Source organism: Onychomys torridus, chromosome 1, assembly GCF_903995425.1.
Source record: "Onychomys torridus chromosome 1, mOncTor1.1, whole genome shotgun sequence".
In the NCBI taxonomy this organism is placed as follows: domain Eukaryota; kingdom Metazoa; phylum Chordata; class Mammalia; order Rodentia; family Cricetidae; genus Onychomys; species Onychomys torridus.
In genome coordinates this window covers 126,171,732-126,190,316 of record NC_050443.1, presented here as the reverse complement: position 1 = coordinate 126,190,316, position 18,585 = coordinate 126,171,732, and the positions used below count along the sequence as shown (strand labels likewise).

General features: G+C 52.8%; 1 protein-coding gene across 6 annotated transcripts; it reads right to left on the bottom strand.

The window, feature by feature from the left end:
* Positions 1-900: 900 nt before the first annotated feature.
* On the bottom strand, positions 901-18,546 carry Rasgrp2 (RAS guanyl releasing protein 2). 6 transcript variants are annotated; one of them, XM_036203102.1, is made up of 17 exons: positions 18,408-18,546; positions 16,060-16,207; positions 15,345-15,447; positions 14,824-14,886; positions 14,167-14,298; positions 13,241-13,391; positions 12,886-13,059; positions 12,657-12,773; positions 9,480-9,761; positions 8,693-8,770; positions 8,358-8,480; positions 7,993-8,108; positions 3,444-3,585; positions 3,200-3,236; positions 2,634-2,810; positions 1,269-1,331; positions 901-1,100 (listed from the first exon to the last, which is right to left on the bottom strand). In XM_036203102.1, the coding sequence occupies exons 2-16, from the start codon at positions 16,130-16,132 to the stop codon at positions 1,273-1,275; spliced, it is 1,827 nt and encodes a 608-aa protein (XP_036058995.1). In that variant the 5' UTR covers positions 16,133-16,207; positions 18,408-18,546; the 3' UTR covers positions 901-1,100; positions 1,269-1,272. The 6 variants fall into 6 exon arrangements, with proteins under 6 accessions (XP_036058995.1, XP_036058998.1, XP_036058996.1 ...); XM_036203105.1 differs by lacking the exon at positions 18,408-18,546 and adding an exon at positions 17,961-18,067; XM_036203103.1 differs by lacking the exon at positions 18,408-18,546 and adding an exon at positions 17,783-17,841.
* Positions 18,547-18,585: the final 39 nt, after the last annotated feature.

Genomic DNA, 18,585 nt, shown 5'->3' with positions numbered 1-18,585 from the left:
CCCAAGGAACCCGAGACCACAGCCAGGTCCGCAGATCAGGATGACGTGCAGGGAGGGAGCTGGGGTGCTCTTTCTCTGCTCCCAGAACTATCCAAGGCTGCTCTAGGGCATCCTGCAGTGTGGAAATCTGGAGAGGTCACTCCCATTCTCGGGATTGCTATCAGGTACCTCCTGACCCTAGGGGTAGGCTGGGCAGACTCTAGATCCTCTGGGTGACCCCCATAGACCATCCTCCTGTCCCAGCACAGCCTTAGAGATGGCCTTGGCCTTACTCAGTTAATGGTGACGCCCACCCACCCCCAAGTCCTCCGTGCTGCCAGCTCAGGAGGGAAGAGCAAGCTGGGTTAGGAGAGGCCTCCGGAGCTGAGCAGGATCAATATGCATTTCCTCTGGAAGTCACTGTCCTTCCGGCTGTCAGCAGCACCAGGCCAAGGGGCTGCCGTGACCATGGAGCTCAGCCCCCACCCTGAGGCACACCAGCCCAAGCCTCTAGCTGTCACCACCCCTCCTGGCTCTCTCTCCACAGCCAGCACCCTGGGCAGCCCTCTCCCTCCAGACATGAGCACTCTGTCACTGGAGTATTCAGCCAGGGCCTAAGAGGTTACCTGGAAGGCAGGGGAGTTTTGCTTATGGGTTGAAAACTCGAGGGCTGTACCAGGACCAGCAATTCTAGGGTGCAAAGACACACTAGTGTCAAGGCTCAGAATCCCCCAAGATTCAGGACCCCCTCCCGTTCTAGAACCTTTCCAAGAGCCTTGTGTTCTGAGGTCTTTCTGCTTCTAAGGTCTTGTTACCTCCAGGTTCCAGACGCACATGAGGTTGCAACCTGTCCAGCCTATGGAATTCTGGACCCCAACAGTGTAGTCCCTAGAAGCACAGCATCTGAGGATTTTAGGCTAATTGCCAGATTAATTATTTGGGCCTTTTTATTCCATCTGCAAGATACAAATATTCACAAGAACCTGTACAACCTTAGGGACGCCAGCCCTGGCCCTGACCTCAGCGCATGCCACCCTCAACCCCCACCCTCAGCCCAGTCTCCAGTCTCCCTGCTGTGCTCCAAGTCTTCCAAAGCAGGAATGAGTCCTTGACAGTCACAGCTAGGAAAAGAAAAAACAGAAGATGTAAGGAAGACAACCCCTTGTCAAAGGATGAGCCCACCTGCCCAGGCTGTTTAGAGAACATTTCCTAGGCCCTCCCCTAAGCTAGCTACCCCAGGCCTCTGTGGGGAACTCTGGTGGCAGCTTGCAAAGCGGGGGAGGACTCACCATCTTATAAGTGGATGTCAAACACTCCGTCCTCCACTGCCTGCACTTCCTCTTCTCGGATCTCTGTGGAAAGGCATGGGAGAGTTGTCCACAAACCCACCCCGGGTCCCTGTGCCCTCAGCAGCCTTCTCCCATCACAGGAGGCTCTCATCCCATCCCCACCCTGGAAGCAGACCCATCCTCCAAAAATCAATCCTCAGAACGACCAAACGACCCCATTTTCGAGGCTTATTCTACGTTTCTTTCTGCCGCAGCTCTTCCCACAGCCACATCTCTGTGCAGTTTGCTTAAACGTCGATTTCGTGTGTATTGCACAGTTTAGAGTCCAGCACATTTGAAGGCTGACTGCAAACAGCTTTCTCTTTTCTATTTTTTGAGAACTTACGGCAACCCAAATGATTGTGGTCCAATTGCCTTGGACCTCAGTTTAGCTTATTGTTCAGACTGTTCTCGGGGGAAAATAATCATTTGGCAAATCATTTTTCAGCAAACTGATCAAAACCAACAGAGATTCCAAGAGTACTACCCAGAGGTTATTGGGGGAAGGGACTTTTATAATGACAGGCAAGAAGAGATGCAAATAGTTACCGGAACTCCAACCCCCCAAAACAGAAGTACAACTGGAATCTCCACACTTCCTTAAAATAGGGTGCACGGCCGGGCGGCGGTGGCGCACGCCTGTAATCCCAGCACTCGGGAGGCAGAGGCACGAGGATCTCTGTGAGTTCGAGGCCAGCCTGGTGTACAGAGCGAGTCCCAGGAAAGGTGCAAAGTTACACAAAGAAACCCTGTCTTGGAAAACCAAAAATAAAAAAAAAAAAAAAAAAATTAGGGTGCACGCCTTTAATCCCAGTACTTGGGAAGCAGAGCTGGCCAGAGCTATATAATAAAATTTTGTCTCAAAAATAAATTAATTAGGGCTGGAGAGATGGCTCAGACCTCGGTTCAATTCCCAGAACCCACATGGCAGCTCACAACTGTCTCCAATTCTAGGGGATCAGGCATCCTCACACAGACATGTATATAATAAATAAACAAATCTTTTTTAATTAATGAATTAAATTAGGACCTCTCTCCATGCCACCCTCAGAAAGTTGAGAGTTCTTTGGGCACTTTCGGGCACTCTTACCTATCCAACCCCTTTATAGTCCCACCAAAATAAAAGAATCATAGCCAGGCGCGGTGGTTCATGTCTTTAATCCTAGCACTTGGGAGGCAGAGCCAGGCGGATCTCTGTGAGCTTGTGAGTTGGAGGCAAGAAAAAAAAAAAAACCTTAAATAAAAGAATCGTGAAGTCTGAACCAGCCAGCATCCTGGATAAGTTTATAAGCCACAATGACATTGACTTGCTGGGGATCCTCTTACCTGGGGGCCGGGAGCTGCGCCTGCCTGGACGAGGCAGGGAGAAGCTGAAGGCCCGATGGTGGGTATGTGTGGGTGAGGGAGAGGGTGCAGAGCCCTCCAGGCTCACACTCTGGGCCCTGCGGCGACACTCCACAGACAGGCGGTCTTTGCACTGTTTGTGACAGTTCACACCACAAGCTGAGGGAGGAAAAGGGGAGCTCAAGGAGGGCCACGGGTCAGAAAGCAGAAAGCGCTCCATCCCATCCTTCAGGCCCGCGCTTCTCCCAGGATGCTTTGCTCCTGAGAAATCACCCCATCAAACTCCAAGCCTACTCCCAAGTTGCTCTCTTCACATGAATTTAATACTGGACTATTCCCTCCCCAAAGTAACTTTTCCTAGGCAGCTTGCCTCTCCACAGTCTTTTAAAAGACAAGCCCTTCCTGTCAGTGTGGGTGCCTCTCTAGCTACAGTGTACTTCCCTTGCTGGAAATTGTCTCCATCAAAATAAAAATCCCTACGCCAACAGGAACTCTCCCAACCAAACCTTGGTCCAGCAGAGAAGCCATGTGTTCGATTTTTTTCTTACCTCTGCATTTGAGGCCCTGCTTGTAGATGCCCAGGATCTGCAATAAAGGAGGGACCATGCTGGGGGGGGGTTAAGGTTTTATTGATCTGGAGAACAGGGCATGGGGTCTGGGAACCAAGGCGTTTTTGCCAGTTGGCTAGCGCTCTGGCGGAGGAGAGGCCAGCAGAAGGGCGGGGCGTGGGCCTGCAGGCTAGGACTGGAAGGGTGGATGATGGCGTTGCAAGTCTGGGCAGCGGGCGCTCACCAGAGCTTTGCAGTGGCGACAGGCAACCGGGCGCAGGGAGTTGCTCTCCTGGAAGTTGTGTACGAAGCCCATGCGGCCGCCCAGCACCGAGCTGGAGCGCAGGAAGTAGGAGATCATCTCCTCCCGGCTGATGCAGCCATCCCTGGTGGGCGTGGGGACATCTCAGCTCGAGTCCTCCCCTGGGGCCAGGGTGGGCCTCCCCAACCCCACGGGCGGAGAAAAAGGTCCGTGCAAGGAACAAGAGGACACTTAGCATCTACCATGAACTAGTGTGGGCTTGGCCAAGTCGTTTCTCTAGGATTTCCTCCTCGGGACAATGGGGATCTCGCAGTGGGTATCAGCTAAAGAAGCTGGGCGTCTCCGGTTCCGCAGTGTGCTCTGCGCTACACCTCTACACCTGCCGGGGGCCTGAGACCTGGGGACTCTACAGGGCATGCCGGCAGCTACGCCTGTGATCCAGTATTTCACCAGATCCCGGCTTCCCAAGGGTCCCTTTTCATCTAGGAATGTATTTTAGGCTCCAGTGTGTTCAGATGCCAGCTCTAGCTGGGCATGGTGGTTCATGCCTTTGATGAGAGAGTTCAAGGCCAGCCAAGTCTACATAGTGAGTTCCAGGATAGCCAGGGCTACATAGAGAAATTCCGTTCCAAACACCGGGTCCCCTATAAAAACAACCTCAGCTCTGCTTCTCAGCCCTGTGACCTGGGGCTGGCTAATCTCCTTGTGCTAGAATTTCCTTATCTCCATAGGGCATACCCCCACTTACTGTGTCCCGTGCACAGTTGAGAGTCAAGGACATGCATACACATGTCCAAGTGGCTAGGTGGGTCCTCAGTCATTTCTCTTTTTTTCTATTTTTTACATTTTAATTTGAGAGATCCCCTCCCCCACCAGCTTGTTGTTTGTTTGTTTTTTTAAGACAGGCTCTCATTACACAGCCTTGGCTGGCCTGGAACTTACTATGTAGACTAGGCTGGGCCAGAATTTACAGAGATCTGCCTGCCTCTCTCCCAAGTGCTAGGATTTAAAAAAAAAAAAAAAAGCCATTCCGGTCTCTTGTAGCTGACGCTGACTCAAACTTGCTATTATAGCCGAGTCTGGCCTTGAACTCCTCATCCTGCCTCTCAGAAGCTAGAATTACAGACATGTGCCACCACATCCCACTCCTTGGTCACTTCTCCGTGGCTGTCACGTCCACTGCTGGCCCTTATTTGAAACTTGATGTTCTATGATGTGATAATAAAGAACTTTCATCTCAATGGGACAACTGGTGATTTATTTAAAAATAAATAAAATATAGACTTTAGCTAGGCGGTGGTGGCACAGCCCTTTAATCCCAGTACTTAGGAGGCAGAGGTGGATCTCTGTAAATGGGAGGCCAACCTGGTCTACAGAGCAAGTTCCAGGACAGCCAGAGCTACACAGAGAAACCCTGTCTTGAAAAACAATAGACAGATAGGTAGGTAGGTAGATAATAGATAGATAGATAGATAGATAGATAGACAGATAGGTAGGTAGATGATAGATAGATAGATCTAAGACAGATAGGTAGGTAGGTAGATGATAGATAGATAGGTAGATAGATAGATGATACTTTATGTGACGTATGTAAACTACATGAAAAACCACACTCTCCTTGCATGAGACACAGGTGAACACATAAAATCATGAAAGTAAGATTGAGAGCTGTTTTGTGACCTTGAGCAGAGGGCCTCGCTACACATCATACAAATCATACAATGCCATCAAAGAAAAGGCTGACATATCAAACACACAAAGCTTTAAAAAAATTTTTTTATATGGAAAAAGACAACATCAGTGACAGACGATAAGAAAATATTTGCAAACATACTCAACAGCAAGGGGTTAATATCCATTAGTACAGACTCTAAAAATCAACAAGAAGATGCAGAAACCCAGCAGGATGACAAAGAACATGAACAATTAACAGAAGAAATATAAGTGGCCAATGAACATATGAATGGACAGTCCTTGTTGGTTTGGAGAAATGCAAATTAAGAAAGACACCATTTTCCAACTCAATTGGCAAAACCATTGGGCTTATTATAGCCTCTGCTCTTGGCAAGGAAGCTGGGACACAGGCACACTTGGGCACGCTGACAGGGTGCAACCTTGTCTGAGGTCAGTTGGCAATCTCTCTCTCCTAACTTAGAATGTACATTGCTTTGGATCCAGTGAGCCCACTTCTAGGAATCTCTCCTCCAGAAACACTGGCCCAAGAAAGTAGACACCAAGACTTTCCCAGAAGCGGGACAGATCATTACAGAGCAGCTCTGGACCATCTACATGCATTATCAGTTGGAAGAGGTACAGGTGAAGGGGTGGCTGGCCACACAGTGCAGTCCTCTAAAGAATGACACAGTGTGAACACCGCAGCCCAGTAGCAGAGTGCTTGCCTGGAACATGAAGCCCCAATTCAATACCCGGAACCCCAAAATAAATAAAAGAATAAGTGATGCACCCCTACATGAATCCATGTGGAAAGATGTATGTGATACTGCAGAAAGAAAACATGAAAACAGGCCTGGGATGTGGCTCAGGGCTGAAGTGCTTGCCTGGTATGCATAAGGCCCTGGGTTCAATACTCAGCACAGAAAAGAACTCACCCCTGGAATCCCAGCACTCTGGAGGCCAAGATTGTATGGCCAGCTGGGCTACATAATACATTCCCAGCTAACCTAAGCTAGAGTGAGACCCTGTCTCCAAAAAAAGGGGGGGAAATAAATAAATAAGTGAAATAATAACAAAAGTAATCAACAGGTTTTTTAATGCGTAGATGATTTTGCAAGAGATAGAAATCTTCAAGTTCCAGAAATAGAGAGTTTCAGAAGCCAGACATGGTGGTTACATACAATTCCTCTCATCAGAGGAGTCCTGGGGAGGCCAAGGCAGGAGAATCACAAGTTCAACACCATGCCTTACTATAGAGTCAGTTCAAGACTGGCCTGGTATACATAGCAACCTTGTCTTTAAAAAAAAAAAAAAAAGCGTGAGGGGCAGGGATGACGAACTCAAAAGAAGCAGTGAGCTAGGACTGTGTTCTGAATTCTAAGGCAGCTGGAGATGAGACCCAGGGCCTTGAGCATGCTAAGCCCAGGAGCTGCCACTGACCTACATCCCAGGTAAATAGCCTCCTTTTTCTTTATGAGCCCAATAATGAGGTTTGGTGGCCAATTAGCTGTCTGAACTTATAAAAGGTTGAGTCTTAGGGCTGAGGCTCCATGAAGCTGCAGCCTTCAGGGTTAAAAGCCCAGAAAAACAAACAAACAAACCCACCCACCAGCCCAAGGAGAAAACAGGAAACTGGATGCTTCTGTTGCGGTCTGGCCATCAGTGGGAATAGATAAACACATGAATCCTGTTTGTCCATGAAACACACTTCAGACCCTAATCCGCATCCACTTTACATGCGTGCCAAAAAGGATGGAAGCAGCCAGGCAGGATGGCACACACCTGTGATCCCAGCACTAGGAAAAATAATGAAGGATCGCTCTGAGTTTGAGGCCAGCCTGAGCTAGATAATGAGTTCAAGCTAGCCTGGGCTACATAATGAGCACTGGAACATTAATTTACTTTTTTTTTTTTTTTTGAGAGCAGTTTCTCTGTGTAGAACAGGCTGTCCTCAAACTCCCGGAGACCCTCTGCCTCTGACCCTCCTCCACCAATGCTGGGATTAAAAGCTCTGCTTTTTTTGTTTTTTAACATTCACTTACTTTAAACACTTTGTTCATTGGGAATTGACTACCTGGATACTGTTCTTACCATAAATTTTTGCAATGTGGGAACAATAATGAACTTTTCTTTTCAGACAGAGCCTCATGTAGCCCAGGCTGGCTTCAAACTTGCTATGTAGTTGAAGATGACTTTGAGCTCTGGCCTCTCCTGCTTCCACTTCCTAATGCTGAGATTCCAGGAGAGTGTCACCATGCCCCGTTATACAGTAGCAAAGATGAAACCCAGGGCTTATGGCATGCTAGGCAGACACTCTACCAACTGAGACACATTCCCAACCCCCCAAACCACATATTTTTGAAATACAGGTCACATTTAAAAATAAATCAACCTGGGATGGACTGTAAATTTTGACTGGGTTTTTGTCATCTCAGCAAAAATGGGGCATAAACATGGTTACGGAGGGCACATTTAACCTGCTTCAGAGAGCCAGATGTTTTTCCAAATTGTCAGCATATGAATTGTGGATAAGCAAGTGGGTGCTGCTAATTACGGCCTTTCTTACTGTTCATTAAAGCCAGCTACCCAGGGGCTCAACTTCCCCACACTCTTGGCAGCTGTGAGCTCCACAAATAAAATAGTGTTCTCTTTGCAAGGCTCAGGTGGGGCTCCCCCATCTGTCCAAACTAGCAAGGTAACACTGTCCCTCTATGGCTGGCAGCTTCCTCCCACCCCAAGCGCACGGGCAGCTTCCCAGGGAAGGCCTTGCTCTCTGCACACTCAAGAAGTGGAGCCCAAGGGGAAGTGGGTTGATGCCTTCCCTCTACCCCGCCCCCCAGGCCCTAGCCCTCCTCACTGGTTCTGGTCCAGGTCCCCAAAGGCGCTGAGATAAGGAAAGTTGCCCCGGATGATCTGGAACTCCTCCTGGGAGATGTGGCCATCCCCATCGACGTCAAAGTTCCGGAACACAGACTACAGAGGGACATACAAGGCCAGAAGGGAGAATTAAAAGGACCATCTGAGCCCAGTCTACATGATGAAGAATATCAGAGATGTCTCCCCAAGTCCCTTTCGGTCCTGCCTCACCAGCCCATAATGCAGCAGCTGTGCCTCCTGGGGAATGGTCAGAGCACTGGCCTTCAGATACACCAGTGGCTCCCAGGGCAAGGCTCTGGAGAAACTAGCTTTCCAGCAGATTCCCTCACCCTCCGGACCGCTCACCTCTACCATCTTCTCGATGTGCTCTGCCACCAAGGCCTGGTCCAGCTTAGGCTTGGCAACTGAGGTCCACTCTTCTAGCACGGGAGGTCGGGGAGGCGGGGTGCAGCTGGTGGGGCTGGTTGGCTGTGGGAACAGTCAGGTCTGAGCCAGGGCCAGAGTGGGAATGAACCTAAGGCTCCAATAAAGACCAAGAGCCTGCCCAAAGCCAACCCCACCCCCACCCCCAAGATTCCACTGTCAAGCAAGTAGGTGGGTGTAATGGATGGGGAACATTCTTTCTGTCCTTGTCCCCCGGGATCCTCAAGTGCAAAGTGAGAGGTGAGGGGCCCCCTTACCGATGACTTGGAGCGTGGTTCACGCTGCAGGGAGAGCTGGTACAGCTCATCCTCTGTCTGGTACTGATCCAAGGACACCTAGGACACATAGATGTAGTAATACCCTCAGGTTCCTGCTCCCCTCTTACATGGGAGCTACAGACCCAGGGCCACGGGACTACCAGTCTGCCCAGAGCCTGACGAGAAAGCTAGACTCAGGACAAAGGCCACCTTAGAAAACACCCCAACCCCTCCCATGCCAGCCGGCCCACAGAGCAAACTTTAAAAACAATGCACTGGCAAAACATCAGCCAAGGCATGGAGTCAGAACCTTTGCCCAAAGCTGGGCATGGTCCCTGCGATCCAAGCACTTTGCAGGCTCAGGCAAAGAGACCACCACGAGTTCAAAGCTAGCTGAGGCTCCCTAGTAAGTTTGTGTCAGCCTGGCGTACAGAGTGAGACCCTGTCTCCAAAAGCTAAATTAATAAATACTAAAAGAAACTTCACTCAGGAGCCAGTTCCGCATTAGAAATCACCCATGTCACCCACCAAATCCACAGCTTAGTCCTAACCACTGCCAGGAGCGCAACGTCCAGACAAGGGGACTCAGGCTCAGCCCCAGACCCAGCCCATGGTCCACACAGCAGCCCTGAGATCAGACCACAGGCCTGTGTCTCAGGCCAACCTTGGAACCACCTCGGGTTCAGTGCAAACCTCAGAGACCAGGCTAACCCTGCGCTCCTTGTTCAGAACCCAGCAATCCCACAGCCATAGCAGTCACATATGAGACACCGGCCCAGCGCCTCACCGTGAGCAGACTCAGCAGGTCAGGGTTGGCTTGCACTGGTGGTCGCAGGCTGGTCACCATGGCCAACTCCTCCAGAATGCTAAAAAGCTGCCTCATTTTGGCTCCATTGAGCCTGGTCCGACCCGGGTCCAGCCAGTCAGGCAGCGCCAGCTGCAGGGCCACCAGATCCTTGAGGTGCACGCCCAGGATAGGGAAGCGGAAGCCCACGCAGGCTGCCAGCCTGCGCCGGTAGTTGCTGTAGTTGCCAGTGGCTGTCACTAATTCTGTCAGACCTTCCCAGAGCTGGGGGAAAAGGTCAGAGTGTCACTCACACACACCACTCAACTGTCCTCTCACCCTAGCCCTAGAACTGTAGGAATGATGGGGAGCAAGGTCAAGGATAGACCAAAAAGGCAAACCCTCTCTTATTGGCTTCTTTGCACTCCAGGGGTCACAACGCATAGGTTATGAGTCCAGGGAAACAACTATGAGCTACCATACATCTACACCAGGGCTGAGCACACGTTATCAACATTTAAACACAGGCCTATCGACCAAGAAGGATGTTATTATACATGGTGTTTGATGATGGTAAATAGTGGAAAAAACTTATACTGAGCATGGTTACATAAGGCCAGAATCCCAGCAGTGGGGAGGTGGATGCAGGAGAATCACTGTGGGCCTGAATTTATAAATTCAAAACCAGTCCCATCTACATAATGAGTTCCAAGCTAGCCAGGAATATACAACAAAATCTTGCCTCGAAAAGTGGTTGGAGAGATAGCTCAGAGCTTAAAAGGACAGGCTGCTCTTCCAGAGGTCCTGAGTTCAATTCCCAGCAACCACATGGTGGCTCACAACCACCTACAATGAAGTCTGGTGCCCACTTCTGGCAGCATACAGACAGACAGATCACTGTACACATAATAAATAAATTTTTAAAAGGCTTTGAGTTCGAGACCACCCTGATCTACAGAGCTAGATCCAGGACAGCCAGGGCTACACAGAGAAACTCTGTCTCAAGAAAGGGTCCTCAAAGAAAAGCTTGAGATGGGATGCAGTTCAGTTGGTATAGTACTGCCTATTGTGCATAAAGCCCTGGGTTTGATCCCTGGCACCACATAATCAGGTGTGGCGGTGTATGTCTCCGCTGAGAGCATCATCCTTGGTCACACAGCAAGTTCAAGGACAGCCTGGAATATATGAGACCCAATCTCAAAAACAATGGGAAAGTGCACTCAAAAGGCAGAGTCAGGCAGATCTCTGTGGGTTCAAGGCCAGCCTGGTCTACCATAGGGAATTCTAGTATAGCCAGAACTACACAGTGAGACCCTGAATCAAAGAAAGAAATAAAAAGAAGGAGAGACAGAGAAGAAAAGAGAGAAAGAAGGCTGACAAGATGGTTGAGAGCCAGGTGGATCTCTGTGAGTTCGAGGCCAGCCTGGTCTACAGAGCGAGATCCAGGACAGACACCAAAACTACAGAGAGAAACCCTGTCTCGAAAAAAATCTAATAATAATAATAATAATAATAATAATAATAATAATAATAAAGAAAACCCTCAAATGTTCAACAATGCATCAAATACTAAACTAGGACAGATTTACAATAACGTGAGACAACAGAAAAGATCAATTGCCCCACACGACAAGGTGGCAGGCCCTGCCCATTCGGGCAGAAAGAAAGGGTCTGAGACGTAACATCGGGTGTGCTTCTACTCAGAGGAAGTTGGAAACAGGCAACAAAAAGCCCGACGTTTTGTTCTGGGATGCACACACAGTAAAAACTAAAGAAAAGGAAAGCCTTCATCATGGAGGTCCTGCCCCTGCCCCCTGCTGCTTCGGCAGGGGTCACCTTATCATCTTTTAAGGAGAAGCAATGTTTTCTGGGCTCTGTTGGTTTGGACTTGGTGCTTGGTCAGAGCCCAGGGTCTTCAAGTGCACACTACCCCTGAGCACACTCTGGCCAACAGTCTTTTTTTTTTTTAAGATGTATTGCCGGGCAGTGATGGCACACACCTTTAGTCCCAGCACTTGGGAGGCAGAGGCCAGTGGATCTCTGAGTTCAAGGATAGCCTGGTCTATAGAGTGAGTTCCAGGACAGTCAAGGCTACGCAGAGAAATTCTGTCTCAGAAAACCACAAAAAAAAAAAAAAATAGATAGATAGATAGATACATAAATTGTATTCTATGCATGTGGGATATTCTGCCTGCATATATGTATGTGTACTGTGTGCATGCCTGGTACCCTGAGTCAATTTGTAGGTGCTAGGCACTGAACCTGGGTCCTCTGCAAGAGCAACAAATGCTCTTAACCACTGAGCCATCTATCCAGAGCTCAGTGTTCTACTTTTTAAACTATATGGTGACTTTCCCCCTTTTATTATATATTATTTTTTCTGAGACAGGGTCTCATGATGTAGCCACTGAGGAAATGGTTCATCAGTAAAGTACCTGCCGTGCAAGCATGAGGACCCAAGTGTGGGTCCCTGGCACCCACATGAAAGCCAGACATAGTTGTATACATGTCTGTAACCAGAGCACTCAGTGCGGGGAGAAAGACATTCTGGAGCTCATTGGCCACTTAGTGAGTTCTGCGTACAGTAAAAGACCCTATCTCAAGATAAAATGGGGCTGGAGAGTGGCTCAGGGAGTCTAGTTCTGTTTTCAGGATCCCGTGTCAGGCAGTTCACACCTACAACTCCAGCTCCAAAGGACCCATCGGGTCTCCATGGGCACACGAATATGTGTGGCACATACACACACACACACACACACACACACACACACACACACACACACCCATCAATAAAATAAATGACTAAGAACTTTAAAAAGACAAAATGAAGCAAGTGACAGAGGAAGAAAACCAAGGTGACCTTTGTTCTCCTGCATGCACCCACACTATACATACACATTTAAACACACATAAAATTTAATAAAAGAAATTAGCTTTGGAGCCTGTCCTGGATCTCGCTCTTGAACTCAAGGCTGGCCTTGAACTCACAGAGATCCACTTGCCTCTGCCTCTGGAGTGCTGGGACTAAAGACGTGCGCCACCCGGCTGTGTTACAGCTCTTACTTCCTCCTCCAAGCCTCAGTTTCCTCAACTGTCAGACAAGAACTGTCATGCCCAGGCCCCAGCACCGCACTGGGAAGGCTGCAACTGAGAAGCCTAGGCCCCTCCCAAGCCAGGTACCTTGATGGTCTCAGGGCTGACATGGCTGTGGGTCTCCTTGAGGCGTGAGATGGAGCTGTGGCTCAGGCCTCCAACAACAGCCATCAGTGTGTTGAAGTTCTGCAGCTGCAGCAGTTTCTGGGAGGCAGAGAGAGAGGGGAGGCAGCGTGTCACCCCGGCCCCCCTTCTGGGGAGAAGGGGAAGGGCTTGATGGGCACAAGGAGGCTGGGCACGCAGGAAAAGTGGGCACCTCTGCCACATGCACGAAGTGTGTGATGACCAGTGCCCGCTGCGTGGCTGTGGGCTTGCTGAGGATCATGAGCTGGACCCACTGTGAGACACTGTTGAAGAGGGAGATGAATCGCTCCAGGACGGGGTTGTCTACGGTGCAGCCGTGGGTCACAAAGCTGTGATAGTCCTGAAACTGCAGGCAGGTGGACTTGGCCTGAGTGCCCTGCTGGCCTCTCCCATTGCTCGGCCTCCCACTGTCATTTAATGGAACCACCCAACCATCCTTGGGAGCCAGCCTATCCCCGAGTCTTAGCCCTTTCTGGAGCCCCCTTCTCAACCCACACTGCACCCCACCACAAGCCTTCAGGCCACACCAGGATCTTGCAGAAGGAGCGGTACTCCAAGTAGGTGAGATGCTCTGCCAGCTCCATAGGCTCCAAGTGGTCAAACAGCAGCGACATCTTGCGCTTTTTCTGTTCCACAGGGTTCCGCTGGGTCACCTGCCGCTTCCACTTGTAGGTGGGGCTGGGGGAGCAGGGGTAGTGAGCCCTGTGCTGGAGATGTCCCCTGCCTCCTGTGACCCCACACACAGTCAGACATGCCACTCAAACTGACTTGGGACCTAAACAGCAGGAGCCACCATCCTAAGCACTAACATCCCCACGTCCCAGCAACTCCTCCACATGCCCCCTTCACCATGCGCTCAACACACTGATGGACGACGTACTCTGTGCCAGACGCTGTGCTAGGCGCTGGGGTACAGAGATGAACAAGACACGGTTCCTGCCCTCGAGGAGCTCACAATCTACTGGGGGAGACAGACACAGAAACATGCCATCACCAAACAGTGGGACACATGTTCCCAGTGCTCTGGGCAGTAGTCTACACAAAGCATCTCGGGAAAACAGGACAGAGTGGCAAATTCTGCCCCGGAGGAGTAGCATACCCTCACCAGGCAGGGACATCACACTCGTGCTGAGTCTGGTGAGGATGGAGGAGACAAGAGCGAGTTCCATGGAGAAGAAGGGTGCAGGACACAGACAATGGCGCGTGGACCCAAACAGCCGTAATATGAAGTGTGTGGGATGCAGGGTAGGCCGTGGGAGACAGGACAGGAACGTCAAGCTAGCCTGACACCACGAAAGGCCTTAATAGCTGGAGGTGTTTTGAAGGTGGCAGGGAGTCATGGAAGGTTTTCAAGCAAGAGAGTGACATGACCCTCACTCATTCAATTGAACAGACATTTATTAAGCACAGATGGTGTAGGAAGCTTAGTGCCCCCTGAGCTCCCCCCACGCACACGCTCTCGATGTCGATGAGGCTGCTGTGCCTTCGGCTCCCTTCTTGGTCAAGCAGGGCCTTCAGCTCTTTGATCTGCTCAGCCAGCTCTGGGTTCAAGTCAAACTCTGCAGGGAATGCTGAGATCCAGTACCTGGTGGAGGGGCAGGCAGAGTCAAGCCACCTAAGGCCTCCCTCCCTCCCTCCCTCCCCATGCCCAAGTGGGCGAGGGAAGCAACTATGAAGGCTGTATTCACGCCTTTAATCTCAGCACTCGGGAGGCAGAGCCGGGCGGATCTCTGTGAGTTCGAGGCCAGCCTGGTCTACAGAGCGAGATCCAGGACAGACACCAAAACTACAGAGAGAAACCCTGTCTCGAAAAACAAAAGAAAAAAAAAAAAAAAAAGACTGTATTCACCCCCCAGAGAGTGAGGTAAAATGTCTCAAAGGATGTTCTGTCAGAACACCCACCCACCCCGCCCACCCCTATCCTCCAGTGCTTTCTTTCTCCATCCCCCAAATCCAACACACACCAGCAAAAAATAACAAGGCCCGCAGCACACCTGGACAGCACCCACTGGCAAACCCACGTGGTCCATCCCCTGGATGCTGTCCACTCCTGCCTTTCTCCTGAAGCTTGAGAAAGGCAGCAAGGGGAGGGGCCAGGCCCCAGACTCACCTGACCAGGTGACACGTTTTCACCTGTAGAGAATTGGAGTTGTCCTTCCGGGATTGCTGATAGGTAAGGGAGAGTTAAGGGTAACAGCATGAAACCTAAGGCTAGAAACAGGAGCAGAGGGGGTGACCTGAGTACCCAGGGTGGGACTCTAGCCAAAGCCTGGCTTCCAGGAGGACTAGGGAAGAGGGGCGGACACTGCAGGAGCAGCCATAGGTGGAGGTAGAGGGTTAGACTCCACCATAGGTGGAGAGGAGGACCCGGCCTCGGAGAAGGGCAAGAAGAGGTCCCTGGACAGAGCAGGGACAGATCCTTAGGGAGGGCGAGGGCAAGGCCTAGGTTACAGAGGAGACCGGGTCCTCAGCTAGGTACAGGACAAGGCCTAGGCCCTAGGAGACAGGATGGTCTCTGAATTGTGGGATATAAGCAAGGCCTGCACTCCAGGACGTAAGGCCCTGAGCAAACCAAGCAGGATGGACTCATGGACCCAACAACCGGGCCTCAGCCATTCCCGCCAAGGATATAAGTGGAGCAGTTTCGCGGCCAGCTGAGAGGAAGGTATGTACCAGGGGTGCATCATAAGAAACATGCGCACGAGCTGCGGATCTCGCACCTTTCCGGAGTCATCTGCTCCAAAAGTCAAAGCGAAGGTGGCTGACCCTTGGTCCGGAGGCTCAGACACCAAAGCCTAGTCTGCAGTCTGGGGTCAGGTCCCTGGGTCTGCACTCCTGACCCCGCCTACCTACTGCTTTTCCCAGCACTCCAAAGCCAGGAGGTCAAAGTTCAGAAAGAAGTCTGAGTGGGCAAGGGGTACTATAGGATCCAGGAGCTGGAGGAGGGGAACTTGGAGCAAGCCCATAGTCGAGAGGGGAACCAGCTGGGGCGGAAGGAGCCTGGGTTCCCCGGAGTCAAGAATCCAGAGGTCATTTCCTGAGTGCTGGGGGAGGGGGCACCCCTTCACCAGATAAACCAACCCCCATCTGCCGGAAACAGTTCCCAGGCTAGAGATAGAGAGTTCCTCCGGATCCCCCAGGGAGACAGATAATGCCCCTCCCAGATCAGAGTTGGGACCTCCCCGGCCTCCCAATTCCCTGCCGTGTGGATAGGGGGTCTATTTGGGCACTTCTCTGCAAAGAAGAGAGACTTTCGTTAAGTGGACTGCAGATTAGGAGCCTGGGTAGGTCCTGGCCAGGGTCTGCCTCAGGCTTGGTGTGCCCCCTCGTGCTTCAGGCAACTCACCAAAGGCTTCGATGCAGCCTCTGAGCAGCTCCTCTACGGTGCAACCCTTGTCCAAGTCCAGAGTGCTCGCCATGGCCGCCGGTGCCGGTGGGGTGGACCCAAGCTACGGTCCGAAAGCCTCCCACCGGGCTCGAACTCTACGCTTGTCCTGGGAGAAGTGGAGTGGGAGTCAGCGGAGGCACCGAGGGAGCGCAGGGCGCATAGGAACGGGGCGGAGCAGGCACGCCCCCTGCTGGGCAGGGGCGGAGCTGCCTGCTGCTGCCTCTCCCGGGGTTAAACGGTCCTGCCCCGGGATGGTGCAACCCGCTAGTTGGGAAATGGACTAGCCGAGAGGCTTCCGGCCCACCCGCGGAGTCGCGGGAAGGTAGAAGGGCTCTAACCTGAATAAGGGACGAGCCAGGGCCCCAGGGGTTAGATGGTGCCCCAAGCCTCCTGGAGGGCCCTCCTTTCCTAGCGCTTGCTCCCCACAGGCACCTGCAGCACCCCGCAGCTCGGTTCTGCACTCCTCCTGCTTCCCCTCCCTTAACAGCCTCCCTTCCCCCGCAGGGTTATTTTGGGAACCCAGTGCCTGAGGGGACCTCGGAGGAATTTCTCCCTGGGATGGGAGAAGGGAGGAGAGAACCCAGGCGTCCTGCCCACATCGCCCCCTCCTGGGCTCCCCGCGAGTGGGAGGCGGGGCCGTAGCATCCCCCAGGGGCCTGCCCTTGGGGGGGGGCGGAGTGGAGAAGAACATTCCTGGGGCGGGGGTGGGGGTAGCCCACTGCGGCTGGGAGGTGTCAGTGGGAAGCCAGAGCCTGGGAACCGGGGGCTCCCAAGCCACATGTACGAAGGTCCCAGGGGTGCCGGCTCAGCCCCTCCAGAATTGTCATATATTTCCCTAGCCTGGGCTCCTGACCTCCTACCCACCCTGCTGCATAGTTAAATTGTGTGTGAGAGCACCAAGTAGAGTGCCCAGAAGGGGCCGCTAGCGCCATGGGGGTGGCCGTGGCCTGCATGACACCATTAAGTAACCCTGGTCACCATAAGCATCCATACAGGGACAAACACCCATTCTCTAGACAAGTTATCTGCCGGAGGCCAATGACCTACATTAAGAGCAAGAAGACCCTTCTCACACACATCAGGGTCACAGACACTCCCTGTCTGTCCTGTCACACACAATGGCACCCACACCCCATGCACACCTGCAATGAAAATCTTCAGCCACACATACCCAGCTCCTTTACTCCAGAATCCAAACCTGCACGCAGTTCTCCTCCCAGACCTTCTGTTCACTTGAACCAGCCCAGCCTCTGATCCCTCGGCCACAGTAGCTCTGACATCTGTACACGTGTGTGTGCACACACGCAAAGACAGTGTGCATCTCCACCCATGTGCACTCCCACACACATGCACTTACCCCCGTGGTTGCGCACACACCCATTCCGCCTCCCCTCCCCCTTCAATCATGCTCCAGGACACACAGCCTCAGGGCCCGGGATAACTCACACCCCTGGACCTTGCCAAAGCCTTGCCCTGAGGAAAGGGGCTTTGCCCTACACAAACTCCCCCACATTAGGGAGTCCTCCCGAGGACTTCTCAGAACCATTCGCTTCCTAGCCCGGTGACCTTGAGAATCATTTGGCCTCTCTGAACCTCAATTTTCCCATCTGTCAAATGGGGACTTGCATGGAAGGGCCTGGTAGAGACGTGTCAGGCTAGCACCAGTGTGCCACGGACTCACCCCTCCCGCGGGTGGCTCTAAGTGCCTTAGCCCTTCTGCAAGCTCTGTCCTACCCAGGACCCGGTGCGCAGACTCCCCACCCACCCGCAGTCCCCGCCGGCCGGCCCCTAGGGGATCCCAAGGGACCGCGCCCTCTGTGTCCCACGCCCCGCCCGCGCGCGCACGCTCGCTCACTCACTCTTGGGACCCGCAGCGCGGAGCCCGCACCCTGCCCGGCCCGCGCCACCTCCGTGCGCTCCCGCCCGCCGGCCTCGCTGCGGCTGCGGCTCCAGCCCGCTCTCCGCGCTACGGCCCAGCGCCCCGCCGCCCCGCCCCCTCCCCGCCCCTGCGCCCCGCGCCGCGCCTCCTCCACTGGGGACTCCCCCTCTCGCCCCGCGCGCTTCGGGCCCTACAGCAGCTTAACCCCTCCCCTGCCGCCCCAGAGCGCGTGGCCGCGGGCGGGGGGCTGCGCCACTGGTGGCGTGGGGACCTGGTGCGACAGCCCTCCCCCACCGCGACACCCCCAGGCTCTGCGCCCCGCCTGGGTGTCGCACGGAGGAAGCCGGGAGGGGCAGGAAGCGGACTGCGGTGGGGAAGGGGCGCCCCGCCCAGCCCCCCGGCCCGGGTTCCTGTTTTCGAGACAAACCGTTCCCACGGGGTTCACCCTGCCCGGGCCGGGCGTCTTCCTGCGGGCAGCAACGGCCCAGGCCTAGTGGAGGTCGCGGGCGTGGGGCTGCGGGTCCTTGCAATGGCCTGGGGGAGGGGCTAGGACAAAATGCGAGCTCTTTTTGGTCGAGTGGAGCCTCGTGGGGTGAGGAATGAAT

Bases quoted from the DNA above. Each gene is read 5' to 3' on its own strand.
- Rasgrp2 (XM_036203102.1), bottom strand. From the start codon at position 16,132: ATGGCGAGCACTCTGGACTTGGACAAGGGTTGCACCGTAGAGGAGCTG. The intron at 9,762-12,656 runs GTACCTGGCTTG...CTTTTCCCCCAG, and splicing joins TCAGCCCTGAGACCATCAAG to CTCTGGGAAGGTCTGACAGA. The intron at 8,109-8,357 runs GTGAGCGGTCCG...GTCCCTCTGTAG, and splicing joins ACATCGAGAAGATGGTAGAG to TCTGTGTTCCGGAACTTTGA.